Raw genomic sequence first — 19,904 nt, forward strand, 5'->3', positions numbered from 1 at the left:
TGGTATTGAGATCTTTAATAATATGCTTGCTGTAATATCTGGTGTTTATTGTTTGATTCTGTATCGCAATCATGAATCCTTCCATCTCACTGTATACATTGCCTTTTCTTAGCCATGTGTTGGATGCGTCTTGATCGATGTGTGGCTGTGTTAGATGATACGGGTGCTTGCCATGTAGTGTTTTCTTTTTCCAATTTACTTTCTTCGTATCTGTTGATGTTATGTTATCTAAAGGGTTGTAGAGGTGGTTATGAAATTGCAGTGGTGTAGCCGATGTATTTATATGAGTGGTTGCTTTGTGTATTTTGCTAGCTTCTGCTCATTCTAGAAAGAATTTTCTTAAATTGCCTACCTGTCCATAATGTAGGTTTTTTATGTCGATGAATCCCCTTCCTCCTTCCTTTCTGCTTAATGTGAATCTTTCTGTTGCTGAATGTATGTGATGTATTCTATATTTGTGGCATTGTGATCGTGTAAGTGTATTGAGTGCTTCTAGGTCTGTGTTACTCCATTTCACTACTCCAAATGAGTAACTCAATATTGATATAGCATAAGTATTTATAGCTTTGTTTCTTGCTGTCAATTCTGTTTTCAGTATTTTTGTTAGTCTTTGTCTATATTTTTCTTTTAGTTCTTCTTTAATATTTGTATTATTTATTCCTATTTTTTGTCTGTATCCTAGATATTTATAGGCATCTGTTTTTTCCATCGCTTCTATGGAGTCACTGTGGTTATCCAATATGTAATCTTCTTGTTTAGTGTGTTTTCCCTTGACTATGCTATTTTTCTTACATTTGTCTGTTTCAAAAGCCATATTTATATCATTGCTGAATACTTCTGTTATCTTTAGTAAATGGTTGAGCTGTTCAAATGTGTGATTTTGTGTGGGTATGTTCCAGTAATATTAAATCCATAATTTGTATTATTTAGCATGTTGGATAATGGGTTCAGAGCAAGGCAGAACCAGAAAGGACTTAATGAGTCTCCTTGGTATATTCCATGCTTAATCTGTATTGGCTGTGATGTGATATTATTTGAATTTGTTTGGATATTAAGTGTGGTTTTCCAATTTTTCATTACTATGTTTAGGAACTGTATTAATTTAGGATCTACTTTGTACATTTCCAATATCTGTAGTAACCATGAGTGGGGAAGCTTTTTGGTAATCAATGTATGCGTAGTGTAGCGATCTTTGTTTAGTTTTAGCTTGATATGTCACCTCTGTATCTATTACCAGTTGCTCTTTACATCCTCGTGCTCCTTTGCAGCAGCCTTTTTGTTCTTCATTTATAATTTTGTTCTGTGTTGTATGTGTCATTAATTCCTGTGTAATGACTGAAGTTAATATTTTGTATATTGTTGGTAGGCATGTTATGGGGCAATATTTTGCTGGGTTTGATGTGTCTGCTTGATCTTTAGGTTTCAGATAAGTTATTCCTTGTGTAAGTGTATCAGGGACTGTGTATGGGTCTGCACTGTAATTGTTAAAAAATTTAGTTAGATGTGAATGTGTTGAAGTGAACTTCTTTAGCCGGAAATTTGTTATTTTATCATTTCCAGGGGTTTTTTCCAATTGTGCGTAGAATTAATTGCTCGGGTGACTTCATCTTGTAAGATTATCACTACAGGCATTTGTGGTATCATCTTGTATATGTGTGTATCTGCTTGTATCCGCCGTGCATGTCTATTATGTTGTACTGGGTTTGACCATATGCTGCTCCAAAAGTGTTCCAAGTCTGTTATGTTTGGTGGATTGTCTATTTTAATGTGTGTGTTATCTATTGTGTGGTAAAATTTCTTTTGGTTTGTGTTGAATGTTTGGTTTTGTTTCATTCTATTTTCACTTTTTTTGTATCTTCTAAGTCGTTTGGCCAATGCTTGTAATTTCTGCTTCTTTTCATCTAATTGCTCTATCGCTTTTTGCTGTGAGATTTTACCTAACCTTTTTCGTTTTTTGTCTGATATTTCATTTCTTATAAATTGTGTTAGCTGTCCGATGTCTTTTCTCAGTTTTTCTATTCTGATCTGTAGCCTGTCCCCCCCATGAACCATGGACCTTGCCGTTGGTGGGGAGGCTTGCGTGCCTCAGCAATACAGATAGCCGTACCGTAGGTGCAACCACAACGGAGGGGTATCTGTTGAGAGGCCAGACAAACGTGTGGTTCCCGAAGAGGGGCAGCAGCCTTTTCAGTAGTTGCAAGGGCAACAGTCTGGATGATTGACTGATCTGGCCTTGTAACAATAACCAAAATGGCCTTGCTGTGCTGATGCTGCGAACGGCTGAAAGCAAGGGGAAACTACAGCCGTAATTTTTCCCGAGGGTATGCAACTTTACTGTGTGATTAAATCATGATGGCGTCCTCTTGGGTAAAATATTCCGGAGGTAAAATAGTCCCCCATTAGGATCTCCGGGCGGGGACTACTCAAGAGGATGTCGTTATCAGGAGAAAGAAAACTGGCATTCTATGGATCGGAGCGTGGAATGTCAGATCCCTTAATCGGGCAGGTAGTTTAGAAAATTTAAAAAGGGAAATGGATAGGTTGAAGTTAGATATAGTGGGAATTAGTGAAGTTCGGTGGCAGGAGGAACAAGACTTCTGGTCAGGTGACTACAGGGTTATAAACACAAAATCAAATAGGGGTAATGCAGGAGTAGGTTTAATAATGAATAGGAAAATAGGAATGCGGGTAAGCTACTACAAACAGCATAGTGAACGCATTATTGTGGCCAAGATAGATACGAAGCCCACACCTACTACAATAGTACAAGTTTATATGCCAACTGGCTCTGCAGATGAAGAAATTGAAGAAATGTATGATGAAATAAAAGAAATTATTCAGATTGTGAAGGGAGACGAAAATTTAATAGTCATGGGTGACTGGAATACGAGTGTAGGAAAAGGGAGAGAAGGAAACATAGTAGGTGAATATGGATTGGGGCTAAGAAATGAAAGAGGAAGCCGCCTGGTAGAATTTGCACAGAGCACAACATAATCATAACTAACACTTGGTTTAAGAATCATGAAAGAAGGTTGTATACACGGAAGAACCCTGGAGATACTAAAAGGTATCAGATAGATTATATAATGGTCAGACAGAGATTTAGGAACCAGGTTTTAAATTGTAAGACATTCCTAGGGGCAGATGTGGACTCTGACCACAATCTATTGGTTATGAACTGTAGATTAAAACTGAAGAAACTGCAAAAAGGTGGGAATTTAAGGAGATGGGACCTGGATAAACTGAAAGAACCAGAGGTTGTACAGAGTTTCAGGGAGAGCATAAGGGAACAACTGACAGGAATGGGGGAAAGAAATACAGTAGAAGAAGAATGGGTAGCTTTGAGGGATGAAGTAGCGAAGGCAGCAGAGGATCAAGTAGGTAAAAAGACGAGGGCTAGTAGAAAACCTTGCGTAACAGAAGAAATATTTAATTTAATTGATGAAAGGAGAAAATATAAAAATGCAGTAAATGAAGCAGGCAAAAAGGAATACAAACGTCTCAAAAATGAGATTGACAGGAAGTGCAAAATGGCTAAGCAGGGATGGCTAGAGGACAAATGTAAGGATGTAGAGGCTTATCTCACTAGGGGTAAGATAGATACCGCCTACAGGAAAATTAAAGAGACCTTTGGAGATAAGAGAACGACTTGTATTAATATCAAGAGCTCTGATGGAAACCCAGTTCTAAGCAAAGAAGGGAAAGCAGAAAGGTGGAAGGAGGATATAGAGGGTCTATACAAGGGGGATGTACTTGAGGACAATATTATGGAAATGGAAGAGGATGTAGATGAAGATGAAATGGGAGATACGATACTGCGTGAAGAGTTTGACAGAGCACTGAAAGACCTGAGTCGAAACAAAGCCCCCGAAGTAGACAACATTCCATTGGAACTACTGACGGCCTTGGGAGAGCCAGTCCTGACAAAACTCTACCATCTGGTGAGCAAGATGTATGAAACAGGCAAAATACCCTCAGACATGAAGAAGAATATAATAATTCCAATCCTAAAGAAAGCAGGTGTTGACAGATGTGAAAATTACCGAACTATCAGCTTAATAAGTCACAGCTGCAAAATACTAACACGAATTCTTTACAGACGAATGGAAAAACTAGTAGAAGCCAACCTCGGGGAAGATCAGTTTGGATTCCGTAGAAACACTGGAACACGTGAGGCAATACTGACCTTACGACTTATCTTAGAAGAAAGATTAAGGAAAGGCAAACCTACGCTTCTAGCATTTGTAGACTTAAAGAAAGCTTTTGACAATGTTGACTGGAATACTCTCTTTCAAATTCTAAAGGTGGCAGTGGTAAAATACAAGGAGCGAAAGGCTATTTACAACTTGTACAGAAACCAGATGGCAGTTATAAGAGTCGAGGGACATGAAAGGGAAGCAGTGGTTGGGAAGGGAGTAAGATAGGGTTGTAGCCTCACCCCGATGTTGTTCAATCTGTATATTGAGCAAGCAGTAAAGGAAACAAAAGAAAAATTCGGAGTAGGTATTAAAATTCATGGAGAAGAAATAAAAACTTTGAGGTTCGCCGATGACATTGTAATTCTGTCAGAGACAGCAAAGGACTTGGAAGAGCAGTCGAATGGAATGGACAGTGTCTTGAAAGGAGGATATAAGATGAACATCAACAAAAGCAAAACAAGGATAATGGAATGTAGTCTAATTAAGTTGGGTGATGCTGAGGGAATTAGATTAGGAAATGAGGCAGTTGAAGTAGTAAAGGAGTTTTGCTATTTGGGGAGCAAAATAACTGATGATGGTCGAAGTAGAGAGGATATAAAATGTAGGCTGGCAATGGCAAGGAAAGCGTTTCTGAAGAAGAGAAATTTGTTAACACTGAGTATAGATTTAAGTGTCAGGAAGTCATTTCTGAAAGTATTCGTATGGAGTGTAGCCATGTATGGATGTGAAACATGGACGATAAATAGTTTGGACAAGAATAGAATAGAAGCTTTCGAAATGTGGTGCTACAGAAGAATGCTGAAGATTAGATGGGTAGATCACATAACTAATGAGGAAGTATTGAATAGAATTGGGGAGAAGAGACGTTTGTGGCACAATTTGACCAGAAGAAGGGATAGGTTGGTAGGACATGTTCTGAGGCATCAAGGAATCACCAATTTAGTATTGGAGGGCAGCGTGGAGGGTAAAAATCGTAGAGGGAGACCAAGAGATGAATACACTAAGCAGATTCAGAAGGATGTAGGTTGCAGTAGGTACTGGGAGATGAAAAAGCTTGCACAGGATAGAGTAGCATGGAGAGCTGCATCAAACCAGTCTCAGGACTGAAGACCACAACTGCAACAACAACTGTAGCCTGTGTTGCCATGCTGGTTTTGTGGATTTCTTCTGTGTGTTGGTTTGTTCTGATCTCTGCGTAGTGTGTATATTTAGTGTAGTAAGTGCTCCTATATCAATCAGTAGTTGTAACTCTTCCATAGTTGTATTTTCATTTATTTTGTTGTGTGTGATTGTGCTGATAGTTGTCATGTTTCGACTTGTGGGTTATTTGGTGGTCTATGCAAGAATGGTCTTATGTCTGTATTTGTGTCTTTGTATTCTATATATGTCAGCTGAAATTTTTCTTCTATATCTAACATGTGTGTCACTTCGTGTTCTATTTGTGCTTGTTCTGGTGGCTGTCTTAAGATTTTGATTTCCTCTGATTGTTTAATTGATGCGTGTTGTTCTTTGTTTGTTTGCTCTGGAATGTTTGAATCCGTTAATGTATTTTCTTCTTCTTCTGACTGCACATTATCTTGTTTCAGTATTTGTTGTACTTGTTGTTTGATGTGTTCTAATTCTGACTGGGGTATCCTGTTATTTTTTATTATTACACGGATCTGATCAGTTAGTCGTCGTTCTGTTAAAAATTTTAATTCTGGATATCTGGTAATAAATGTTGTGTATACTTGTGATCTGTATCCAGTTGTGTTGGTTCCTAGGTAGGTTTGTTGCTTGGTAATAACAGAACATGAGGTGTCGGTTTACTTCATCTGACCATCTCATCCTCTGTCTTTGTTTTCCTTCTAGGGTGGTTGTAGGAAGCATATCCTGCAAAACACCTCTATTTGGATTTAAATCATTTTCCAGTTGGCTAGCAGTGTCGTTACCATTGTGGGCGGGCATAGCGCTCAAGCGTCGTCCCCGACCATGATGGCGCTTGTCCGAGGCTTCTTTAGTTCTGTCCTGAACCAACTAATCACACTAAAAGGGGGGTTAGCCCTATTAGGGGTTTGTTCTTTTCGTCGCCTTTTACGACTGGCAGAACATTTATTATTTAACCACTTTCACATTCTGGTTCATATATTTTGGAAAGAATTTTCGCTAGACGTGACATAAGTTAGTCTTCATAAATTCAGCAATAGAATAAAAACAGTGCTGAAGCATTATAATTTATTATAGAGTATGCTGCGTATTTGCCTCACACTGTCACGGCATTTACTCAGTCTCTCTGATTTGTCACATGAAAGTTACCATAACCATGGCTGTGATGACCATGCACACCGGCCGTTATTTGGTTTACACACACACACACACACACACACACACACACACACACACACACACACACACAGGACAGGGGGTATTCCCAGTCTTGGTAAGTGTATGTGGTGGTACTAAAGTCAAGATCTTGACAATTTATTTTTGCGTAATGTAAGGATCTACAGATTGCGTGCAGCCATACGGAGCGTTAACACGTGCTCGCCAGCCGACCTGTCTGGAATGATGACAAATTGCTTCGTCAGTAGATGCGTGTCCGGCCGCACTGCGATGGGGAGTACGTGACTGGCCGCCGTCTGCAGCGGGCAGTATTCTAGTGCGGCCTCGGGTGTGAATATGTCTCTTTCCTTAGCTCACCATGGGAGCCTTTCGATACAACCGTAATTAGCTGGTGTTAGGATGTCAGACACAGTGATGATGGGCACGCATAGCGTGCATGTTTCATAATCCGCCTTTGTTAATAAAACTGTTTAAACTTACTTCTCGCATTTGCATATTGCCATACCTCAAGGACCCACCAATTACAAATCTTGACAAAACATTCATGTAATCATCATCTGGGGCAATAACACAGACTAACCCCTTATAGAAGTGGGTCAGAATAACAAATATTTGCTTTTATACTGTCCTGCAGAAAGGAATGCCATATGAAATGACAAGTTAACTAGTGCAAAGTACACAGTTTTTATGGTAGTCAAGTCAGACATAGATGGAGAACTCTAAAGGCATATCAGAGGAAACTCAGTTTACACAGTAGTTTATCTTGGTGGATCTTTCACTATAGTGTGTTCTCTATACAGATTCCCAGAAATTTAGTCTCACTGACCTGTTTGATAACTTTCTTGTCTATGACTAATGATGCTACATGTGTTGTATGAATCTTTGATGGCCAGAATATCATATGAACTGTTTTTTCTATATTAAGTAAGAACTGTTTTCATAGAGCCAGTATAGCAGCATTTCACAGCTGTCAACTAAATTGGCTCCACCTGCCGTGGAGAAATGTTACAAGAGAGGAAGTTTGTATTATCAGCAAATAATACAGGTGTTGTCGAGAGTAGGCATTTTGGGATGTCATTAGTAAAGAGTTGGAAGAAGAGGGGGAACTAAGGTTGAGCTCTGAGGGACTCCTGATATGACTGGTATTGTATCTGTACAGCTTGTTCTCCCATCATGTGTTGTTATTTCTACCAGCTGCCATCTGTTTGTTAGATACGACCGAAACCATTCATTACAGACACCTCTTATACCATACGCATCCAGTGCACGGAGAATAGTGTATGGTGATTACATTGAATGCCTTATCAGATCAATGAAAAGTCCAGAAGCATAGTGGTTTTCATTAAATGCATGTATTACGTGGTCAGTAAAAGGAAAGAGAGCCTCACTGATGGATTTATTTTTATGAAAGCCTAACGGCTGTGCTATTAGTAGGGAGTTATTTTCATCTTTTCTGTTATTTTAGACAAAGTTGGGAGGAGGGATATAGGTCAGTTGTTGCTGATCTCATGCTTTTCCCCTTTCTAGTGTAATGGAACTATCTTGGAGCTATTCAGTGGTTGAGGGAAAATGCCAGTACCTGTGGAACAGTTGATTATGTTGCAAAGAGGGTGTACTATTTCATCAGCAACCTCTTTTACTGCATACAACATTTTGTAAAGGAAAGTTGCTAGTCACTATATAATGGAGATGCTGAACCGCAGATAGGAACAACAGAAAGACTGTCACAAATTAGCTTTCGGCCAGTATGGCCTTAATCAAAAATAGATGACTGACACGCACGCGCGCAAACATACATACACACACACACACACACACACACACACACACACACACACACACACAGAGCACTCATGCAAATGCAACTTACACACACACACACAACTGCAGTCTCTGGCAACTGAAGCCACACTGCAATTCTGTGTGTGTGTGTGTGTGTGTGTGTGTGTGTGTGTGTGTGTGGTCTATTTTTGGTGAAGGCCATACTGGCCAAAAGCTATTTTCTGGCAGTCTTATTGTTGTGCCTATATGTGACTCAGCACCTCTGCTACATGGTGAGCAGCAACTTTCCTTTCAATAATATTGTTACATTCCATCCAGGATTTTCCATTGGTTGTTTTATTACATAGCTAGGTAAACCATCAATGCTAGACGAGAGGAAGTTTTTCACGCTACTGACCATCAGGAGAACCTCCTAACATTAGAAAAAGTGATCTGTCTTTTACACTTTGGAAGGAAGATTTTGTTGGTGGAGAGTAACCAACTGAAAGACTGCTAGCAGTTCCAGAAAAATGTTTATTGGATGTATCACAAATATATTTGATGTCTGTTACTTGTTGGCTATTACACTGAAGATATTCTGGCGCTTTCTGTTTGACATCAATTTGTAAAGCTTTTCTGACAATAACCCAAATCGCTTTACATTTGTTGTTCAAATAATTTGTGTAGGCTTTATTTGCTAGTAGTTTTGGTTTAGATATTACTTAATTAAGGACTTACTAGTACAATTTGAAATAACTGTGGAAATTTGGATCATCTGTTTTTATACTTTGCTCTAGACTGACCTCTTGGACTTACATGACATTTTTATACCCTTTGTGATCCACCTATTGTCAGTTTTCCTGGCTGACTGTTATATTTTGATTTGTTTTACTGGAAAGGCCACAATGAAATGATGATCAAGTGCACAGGGGAATAGCGAAGTTTTCTTATTCACATTATCTTCTTTGTAAATAATATACCAGGACTGATATTGAAATAAATTTTTGAACATGACAATATTGTCAGGCTGTAGATGAAAGCATGCAATGATTGTCTTTTATTTGTCCTAAACTACGCCATAACAAGATACCCTGACGGTCAGGACTCCATTGGACCAGTTCAGAACATTAATGAATGAGAGAGGTACTGGGTCCGGGAATATTGCACCTATACAGCTGCTTGAATTATGTGTTATTGTAATTGGATTCTTTACTATTTTTTTGGTAACGGAAAGTCGCAAGAAGGTTAATAACATCACTCACTGTACACAAAATGTTACCAAAATTTATCTTAAAATCACCACACAATATGAACTTCTTACCTTTGGATAAGTAAAAATACATGATACATTCAAACCTATTCAGAAACTGGGATTTGTTGCTGTTAGGAGGCTCGTAAATAATTATTATTATGTAGTATTCTGCCTAGTGTCAGGTTATGTCTTCGTACAGAGATTTTCTGACGCCAGTGTTCCCTGTCTTCAGCTGCTTCCTTCAGCCTGCTGTAGCTCTTTCCATCTTTCATGTCATCCAAAAGTTGAATTCTTCTTCTTCCTCATCCTTCCGTTCCTTTAATTTTCCCTTCAATGACTTTGTGTATGGGCCCTCCATGTCTGAATACGTGTCCAATCCAGTTGGCCTTCCTCTGAAGAATTGGATTCAGAATGTCTCTCTTCTTTCCTACTCTTCTCGCTATTCGTCACCCGATAGGTCCACCTGATCTTCTAAATTCTCCTCCAGCACAATATTTCAAAACTTTCAAGGTGTTTTACCCCTTATTTCTCATGGTCCATGTTTCTGCTCCATAGAGCTTAACTTGCTGGTCAGCAGATTCCTCTTTTTATGGAATGCAGCTTCAGCCATAGCAATTCTTGGTCGAATTTTACTGGTACATTGGGCATGCTTTGTCACCAAATTTCACAAATACTTGAACTGATTCACATTCTCCTGTTTTTGACTATTGATGGTTATTCTCAAAGGTTTCTCCCTTTTCGATATCTGCATGACTTTTGATTTTTTGATGTTGATTTTCATGCCATATTTCCTTCCAGTTTCCACGAAGTGGTTCATCATGTGTTGCAATTATCTTTGATTTGTAGCAAACACTACCAGGTCATCTGCATACTTGATGATACTGATGAGGTGTCGTCCTATCCTGAAGTTTCTGCATCCTTTCAAAGCTTCTCTCGCCAACCATTCCCCATACAGGTTGAAGAGACTCCTATTTCCATGCTGCTTGTTTCTGCATAGTTTGGCTGCACCTTTACTCTTTGTCACAGGTACAAGTTGAAAATTAGTCTCCGATCTTTCCAGTTTATTCCTATAAATACAACGTATTATTATGTTAGGCTACTAGATTTCTACAGCACAATGATCAAAATGTTTCTCATAATTTGGGTAGTCTGTTTTGTAGTGGGTGCTGAATACTCTGTGTGGATGCTGAATACTGTGGCCTTCTTAAAAAGTATTGTTGTACAGTGGCTGGAGGGGGGGGGGGGGGGGGGGGGATAGTAGTGTACCCAATGATATACAAAAAGTTCTACTAGTGGGGTGTGAGCAAAGTGAGTGAGTGTGAGTGTGTGTGTGTGTGTGTGTGTGTGTGTGTGTGTGTGTGTGTGGTGGGGGGGGGGGGGGGGGGGGGGGAGGGGACTTAATGGTTACCTTTTTATGTTTTTATTGACAATCTAGCAAAAATACTTCCCTGTACGAAATTAAACTACAGAACATGGAATTTCCTACAAAAGGTCCTATTCAATTTTTCTCTATCACTAGTAGTTTGCATGTTGCAGGGGGTCAAAAAGTGGCACATTTTTAAAAATAGTGTTTTAATGGTATTAAATCACTGCTTACTACCATATGAAATGTGTTAAAAACACCGTATCTAGGTGCAGCAGAACACTACCCAGGGATTAATTGTGTTCTGGGGGTGTTATGGGGTGGAAAGGCAGGGGTAGAGGTTAGGAGTATGAGGGAAGGTAGGTCACTGAACTGTGGTTGTGCACTTCCCTCCTCCACAGGTCTGCAAAATGAAGAGTGAGCAGACCATTATCCATTCTCTCTAGCACAGTAGGTCACTGAAAGCAACTAAAGTGTGTTTCATGAAGTTATACAGAACTTCCCACAGCTAACCTTATGAATCAGTGGTGACACAGTGTGCAGACATGCCCGGGAGAGTTTATTTCCCTCGAAGTGCATTAATATTGCATGGAATACAGACAAGAATTACTGATAATACTAATGGAAGAAACACACACAGGCAAAATCTACATAAATCTCTGTATACTGTTTTCAGTGCTAGAGGGAAATTAATTCTTAGTCATCCTGTATGGCCGCTGTAGCTTTCTTCTGGGAAAGCCGACTTCTCCCATCATCTACATCTACATCTACACTCTGCAAACCATTGTGAGTTGCATGGCACAGGTTATGTCCCATTGTACCTGTTATGAGGGTTTCTTCCTGTTCCATTCATGCATGGAGTGCAGGAATTATGATTGTTTGAATGCCTCTGTACATTTAGCAATTATTCTAATCTTATCCTTATGATCCCTGTGTGAGCAATACGTAAGGAGTTGTAGTATATCCCTAGAGTAATCATTTAAAGCTAGTTCTTGAAACTTTGTTGACAGACTTTCTTGGGATACTTTATGTCTGTCTTCAAGAGTCTGTCATTTTAGTTCCTTCAGTATCTCTTTGACACTCTCTTACGGATTAAACAAACCTGTGACCATTCATGCTGTCCTTCTCTGTATACATTCAATATTCGCTTTGTGAACTATTTGTTATGGGTCCCACAAACTTCAGCAACATTCTAAGACAGGTCGCATGAGTGATTTGCATGCAGCCTGTTTTGTAGACTGATTGCACTTACTCAGTACTGTACAAATAAATCGAAGTCTCCACCTGCTTTACCCACAACTGAACGTATGTAATAATTCCATGTCATATTCCTACAAAGAATTACACCAAGGTATTTATATAAGTTGGCTGATTCTGACAGTGACTCATCGATATTATATCAAAAAATACTACTTTTTTGTTTTGTGAAGTGCAAAATTTTACATTTCTGAACATTTAGAGCATGTTCCCAATCTCTGCACCATGTTGAAATCTTAGCAAGATCTGACTAAATATTAATGCAGATTCTCTTGGACAGCACTTTATAACCACATCATCTGTGAAAAGCCTTATTTTACTATTAAAAAAATTGTCTGTACACTTATTGACATACAACATGTACAGCAAGAGTCCCAACACACTTCCCTGGGTCACACCTGACGTTACTTCTACGTCTGACAATGACTCTCCATCCAAATAACATGCTGTGTCCTCCCTACCAAAAAGTCCTCAATCTGAATTTCACTTGATACCCCATATGACTATACTTTTCACATTAAGCTTAGGTGCGGTACTGAGTCAAATGCTTTTTGGCAATCAAGAAACACTACATTTACCTGTTTGCCTTGATCCAAAGCTTTCAGTATGTCATTTGAGAAAAGTGCAAGATGCATCAAAGTTTTTGAATACCATGCTGGTTGGCATTGAGGTGGTTATTCTCTCCATGATAACTCATTATGTTTGTGCTCAGAATATGTTCTAAAATACTACACCAAACTGCTGGCAAGGATACCTGATGGTAGTTTTGTTGATCACTTCTACCTATCCTTGTAGACAAGCGTGATCTGCACTTTTTCCAAGAACTGGGCATGGTGTTTTGTTGAGTGATCTACAACAGATTATAATGAGAAGAGGGGCTAACTCAGCTGCAAATTCAGTATAGAATCTGCCAGGGATTCCATAGAGGCCTGGGGCTCTGTGCAGTTTTAATGATTTCAGCTATTTCTCAACTCCACTGATGCTAATATTTATTTCATTTATCTTTTCAGTGGTACGAGGATTAAATTGGGGATATTTTTCTGGGTTTTCCTTTGTAAAGGAATATTTGAAAACAAAGTTAAGCATTTCACCTTTTACTTTGCTACCTTCTATTTCAATTCATGTCTCATTCGCTAGGGATTGGACACAAACTTTGGTACCACTAACAGCCTATACATATGACTAAATTTCTTTGGATTTTTAGAAATGTCATTTGACAATATTCTGTTATTATAAGTCACTGAAGGCCTCATGCACTGCTCTCTTGACAGCCAAATGCATTTCATTCAGCATCTCTCTATCTATAGCCCTACGCTTTGTTTTTCACCTACTATGCAACAATCTTTGTTTCTTTAGAAGTTTCTTCACAGTTACTGTATCCCATGGAAGTTACCTCCCATTATGAATTGTTCTGCTGGGTATATATCTATCCAGTGCGTGGTCAATTATTCTTTTAAACCTGAGCTAGAGTTCAACTTCAAATTCTGATCTTTGTTGCGAATGCTTCGGCAAGCTTACCATTAGGATTTTAATACTCTCACCTGTGGAGGCATTTCTTTCGATCTTACACTGATACTTGTGGGTTTCCTACAGCTATCGTTACCTGGATCGGATGGAGAGTTGTCTAATCTAAAAAACCCTTGTGTGCACCCCCACACAAAGCCATAGGATATTTAGTGCAGACCCGACCTGTTTATGGGGACCCTACAGTTCTCAACCCTATGGTGCAAGTCCAGGAAGTCACAGCCAAGCTTGTCACTGGTTCAGTCCTTCACTTGATGTAGAACGAAAGGGCCCACAATCAGTTCTGGGGACAATGCTGCAAATTGTGAACTTCATTGAAACTCCACGTGCAAGGCTGATCTTCTCAATGTTCTCTGCCAGTTGCTGGAATGACCCAAGAATGACTTCGGAGCCCAGACAACAGACATCATTTGTTCCAATGTGTGCTACAGTCTGCAGTTGGTTGCGCACTGTTCCCTCAATGGCTGCTGGAATAGCCTCTTCAACATGTTGAATGAGGTCCCCAGGCATACACACTGAGTGCACTTGGTTCTTTTCCATCCCTTGCTGCCGTTGCCCTGCAAGAGTGCTACTCAGCTTTCAGTTTACGGACAGACTACACTGATCAGCCAGAACATTACGACCACAGACCTACCATTGACATAAATCTGCCATAGCAACAGTAGTGTCACCTTGTGAGGAATGACTGCTAGTCAGACACATGCACGGTGCATGTAGAACAAGTGAGCACGCTGTCTGCATGTAGAATTGGGAAGGCGTGCAATCTATCAGAGTTTGATCAAGGGCAGATTGTGGTAGCCCGGAGGCTCGGCACAAGCATTTTGGAAACTGCACAACTTGTTGGGTGTTCGAGGACTGTTGTGGTGAGCATCCTCAAAACATGGTGAATCCAAGGTGAAACCATGTCCAAACATCATGGGGTTGGATGGCCACCCCTCATTACAGATTGCAGACGTTGTAGGCTGGGCAGACTGGTAAAACAGGATAAGTGGCAAACTGTGGTGAAACTAACACCATACTTCAATGCTAGGCAGTGTAAAAGTGTGTGTGAACACACAGTGCATTGAATACTCCTAAAGATGGGCCTCCACAGCTGGCGACCTGCGCATGTGCCAATGTTAATGCTACGACTGAAATGGGCATGTGACCATCAGCACTGGACACTGACGCAGTGGCAGAGTATTGCTTGATCTGACAAATCCCGAGGCCTCCTTCGTCATGCTAATGGGAGGGTGCAATCCTATTGTCTTGACTCGTTGCAGACCATGTATAACCCTTCATGACAATCATGTTTCCCGACAGCAGTAGCATTTTTCAACAGAATAAGGCACCAAGTCACAAGACCAGCAGTGTGATGGCACTGTTTGAGGGACACATTGGTGAGATCTAATTTACATGCTGGTCCTCTCCCCGGAATTTATGGGAATTAGGTGACTTGTGTCAGCAGATGTGGTGCTAACTCCTTCCAGTGACCAACCAACACCTCTTTGCTTCCATGCTATCACATGTAGCCTTTGTTATCCATGCCAGAAGTGGACATACCAGCTATTAGGTAGGTGATCACAATGTTCTGGCTGATCAGTGTGTATCTCCCCAGCATTTTCTATCCAGGTCTCTCATGTGAGTAGACAAAATAACTTTACTAAGCTGATGTTTATATATTGGAGTTGTCATTAGTTTATTTAGTGAGTATATATTTGCAGTTATTAAATGAGCTATTATGTGAAGCAGCTCAACAGCTGGAACAGTCAACTGTCTACAACACTGAATAGCCTGCACAAAATGTAACATGCTATCAATATGTATTAGACAATGTTGATTTCACTACCCCCGCTAGCAATGCCTGAAACACTTTTCACAACTTAAGGGTATCAAATCCATCACCCTCAGCCAAATCCCCAATATCTGAAGAGGCCTAGAGGCTTGAATTAGCTCTCTTGGCCACCTAAATAACTTCAAATATTTCAACACAACCCAAACAAAGCATTATTGCAGATTATTGTTCTAGATCTAACATGATCACTGCTTTTCCCTTAGATATACTGAAACCCATCTTGCAAGGTATAGTCTGGATGTGCCGTAAGTAGCCAGAAACACAATTAAAGGCAAGAGAAGTCAATAACTTACTGGTTATTTAGTAACACAGTTACATGTGTTTACAATATTTTATGGACTATAAGACGGTCTTTTTTTCTTTGAAAAATTAACCCACAAAATCCAGGTTGCTTTATAATTGAAATGAATATAAAATGTCCAATGTTTAATTTAAAATTCCTGCCAATTTTAAAAATGGCCTTATATTTGATGCCACGAGAAACCTGTCCCTATCTGGCAATATCGGATTCAAGTGGTAGTAGCAGTGCACTGATGTAACGAACATGAGTTGTGGGAATTCACAAGCTTGCTAACATTGTTTCCCCCCCACCCCGCCATCACAAACCCAGAATACTGTCTAGCCTATGATGTGTCATTGCTGTCTACGGTGCCAGTGAACTGGAATTGCAAGTGATTTGTGTTATTGGTAAGGTAACAGGACATTTTTGTTAGTAGCTAGTTTGTAATCGAAAAAAATAAAACGTATTCATATGTTGTGGGCTATAAACTGACAGTAATAACATATGCAGAAGAACATGGAGACAGAGCAGTAACAAAATGTGCAAATAGAGGACTGAATGCAAAATGGCCAAAACTGGAAGATGAAATACTGAAACAGATTCAAGGACACAGTCAAGATGGCATTGGAATTAATACAAAAAGATTCAAACACGAGGTGCATTCAAGTTCTAAGGCCTCCGATTTTTTTTCTAATTAACTACTCACCCGAAATCGATGAAACTGGCGTTACTTCTCGACGTAATTGCCCTGCAGACGTACACATTTTTCACAACGCTAATGCCACGATTCCATGGCAGCGGCGAAGGCTTCTTTAGGAGTCTGTTTTGACCACTGGAAAATCGCTGAGGCAATAGCAGCACGGCTGGTGAATGTGTGGCCACGGAGAGTGTCTTTCATTGTTGGAAAAAGCCAAAAGTCACTAGGAGCCAGGTCAGGTGAGTAGGGAGCATGAGGAATCACTTCAAAGTTGTTATCACGAAGAAACTGTTGCGTAACATTAGCTCGATGTACGCGTGTGTTGTCTTGGTGAAACAGCACACGCGCAGCCCTTTCCGGATGTTTTTGTTGGCAGTGCAGGAGAAGGAATTTGTTCTTCAAAACATTTTCATAGGATGCACCTGTTACTGTAGTGCCCTTTGGAACACAATGGGTAGGGATTACGCCCTCGCTGTCCCAGAACATGGACACCATCATTTTTTCAGCACTGGCGGTTACCCGAAATTTTTTGGTGGCGGTGAATCTGTGTGCTTCCTTTGAGCTGACTGGGGCTTTGTTTCTGGACTGAAAAATGGCATCCACGTCTCATCCATTGCCACAACCGATGAAAAGAAAGTCCCATTCATGCTGTCGTTGCGCATTAACATTGCTTGGCAACATGACACACGGGCAGCCATGTGGTCATCCGTCAGCATTCGTGGCACCTACCTGGATGACACTTTTCGCATTTTCAGGTCGTCATGCAGGATTGTGTGCACAGAACCCACAGAAATGCCAACTCTGGAGGCGATCTGTTCAACAGTCATTCGGCGATCCCCCAAAACAATTCTCTCCACTTTCTCGACCATGTCGTCAGACCGGCTTGTGCGAGCCCGATGTTGTTTCGGTTTATTGTCATACGATGTTCTGCCTTCATTAAACTGTCGCACCCACAAACGCACTTTTGACACATCCATAACTCATCACCACATGTCTCCTTCAACTGTTGATGAATTTCAATTGGTTTCACACGACGCAAATTCAGAAAACGAATGATTGCATGCTGTTCAAGTAAGGAAAACATCGCCATTTTAAGTATTTAAAACAGTTCTCATTCTCGCCGCCTGGTGGTAAAATTCCACCTGCCATACGGTGCTGCCATCTCAGGGATGTATTGACAATGAACGCGGCCTCATTTTAAAACAATGCGCATATTTCTATCTCTTTCCAGTCCGGAGAAAAAAAATCGGAGGCCTTAGAACTTGAATGCACCTCGTACATCCTCTTAAGTTAGTGTTACAGTGGAACTTAACTTACTTTAAGGGTGGAATTGGTTGGTGCTAAGGATTTATGAAGCGTCATGGACTTAGCATGCGAAAGAAAACCAAAATATCTCAGAAAATGCCACAAGAGAAGGAAGAGAAAATATTATCTTTCTATCGCTTTATTATTCAGCACTGAAAGAAAACCAGTGTGGGACTAAGCCAAATAGCAAGTATGGATGAAACTCCACTGGCATTTGATGTGCCGAGTAACAGAACTGTTGTTAGGAAAGATCCTGAAACTGAAGCTAAAAAAACAAGTGGACTTTGAAACATGCACTACACTGTTGTCCTTTAAATGTTGTGCTAATGGTACTAAACTTAATCCAATGATAATTTTCAAGTACAAAACAATGCCAAAACCTTATGAAATACGCCAGGTGCTGTTTTCACATACATGGCAACGACTCGATGGATGAGGCTGGTATGAAATTATGAATTAACAGAGTGGTAGAGAACGAAAGGTGCTTTATTGAAGAAGAGTTCTCTTCTTGTGCTAGAACAGTTTAGCAGTCCTGTGAAAGAGAAATTGAGACAGGGAAATACAGAGCTTGCTCTTATTTCAGGATGACTCACTTCACAATTGCAACTGTTTGATGTCTTGACAAATAAAGCATTTAAAGTGTATACGAGAGAGGAATGGAACAAATGGATGATGGATGAAATCCAACATGGATTCATGTCGAAGGGAGCTTTAAGACAACCTACAGTCAGACAAGTGTGTCAGTGGACGAAATAGTTGTGGTCTAGAGTGAAGAGAAGATATTATTGTTAAATCTTTGAAGAACTGCAACATACATAATGCTCTCTATGGTAGTGGAGGCCATTATATATATATATATATATATGAAGATTACATCAAAGAAAAGGAAGAAGAAGAAGAAGAAGAAGTTAGAATCATGATTTTCAGGGATTTTAAAACTCAGTTCGGTTTTATAAACTAAGAAATTTTTGTTAGTCTGGCTTTGCAGTCTAATAATAAATATGATACAAATGTTATTTATTAAAAAAATTGCTTAAAAATGAAGATGTGGCTTATTGTCCATAGCATCTTATAGTCTGTAAAATACAGTAAGTACTTTTCACCCATTGTTTATAGCAAAGTATTTGACATAAAAGCTCATTTAATAGTAGCAAGTAAGCACTCACTGAATAAAAATAGCTTCACTAAACAAGTCGTCAGTGAAGTTACAGTGCCTATTAACGTAACAGAACTGGACAGGAAATGCTGTGTATAATCTGTGAACTGGAAAGCGAGCAGCGATCCTGGTGGAGGAAGTCGCTTTCCCTGGAAGATCACAGTCGCACAGGCTTGCTAAGTATGTAAATTATTTTGGAATTTTCCATCTCAGTTTACTCAGCACAGTGTTGCCTTTATGCATTTTTTTGTTGATTCCTATGACCCTTAACTGGGGGAAGTATATAGGAACACAAAGTAACAGATATAATAAATGTTGCACCTTTAGTTTCACAGAAAATTTATGACAAATGTTATATATATTACTCCCCCCCCCCCCCCCCCCCACCCCCCCCCACCCACCACCACCACACCACTCTCACACACAACAAAATCCTTTTCCTCTGTAGATTTCAAGATCAGAACCAGTCTCATTTAAGGAAAAGCTCACTTATGCTATAATAATACTGTCTCTTTATGCACAACGTTACAACAGGCTGCACAGTATATTCATCCTTGTACTCGTTTTATTGGCTCCAAGGAGGGCTCAGTCATTTGCAATATAGAACACCAACTACCAACATACTGAAAAGTGGGCGACTATGTATGTGAGAAACTGTTGTCTGTCTACAACACTCCTCAAAGAAATAAAAGTCACTGGTTTCTAACTGCTGTACTAGACTGTACCCTCATCAATAATAGCAAATATGACATACACATAGAAAAAAATTAACTTCATGCTATGAAAGTCTACATCTAAAAATGATGATATATAAGAAAATACCATGCCTCAGGTTGGAGATAGTTCATCCTTGGCACAATCTGATACATTTCTCTTATTGCATCTGCTTCCCACAGCCGCAAAGGCCTTACAACATTGGTGAATGACAACAGCAGATGTGCAGCTGAATGCACA

At 39.9% G+C, this 19,904-nt stretch overlaps 1 protein-coding gene across 1 annotated transcript in view; it reads right to left on the reverse strand.

The window, feature by feature from the left end:
• LOC124716462 (exportin-6-B) overlaps nucleotides 1-19,904 on the reverse strand; it is a gene marked incomplete in the record, with an annotated part of 329,183 nt that overhangs the window by 49,722 nt on the left and 259,557 nt on the right. The window contains 1 exon segment of the mRNA XM_047243176.1: nucleotides 19,778-19,899. Coding sequence (XP_047099132.1) covers nucleotides 19,778-19,899 — 122 coding nt within the window.

The sequence above is a fragment of the Schistocerca piceifrons genome, chromosome 1 (assembly GCF_021461385.2).
Source record: "Schistocerca piceifrons isolate TAMUIC-IGC-003096 chromosome 1, iqSchPice1.1, whole genome shotgun sequence".
In the NCBI taxonomy this organism is placed as follows: domain Eukaryota; kingdom Metazoa; phylum Arthropoda; class Insecta; order Orthoptera; family Acrididae; genus Schistocerca; species Schistocerca piceifrons.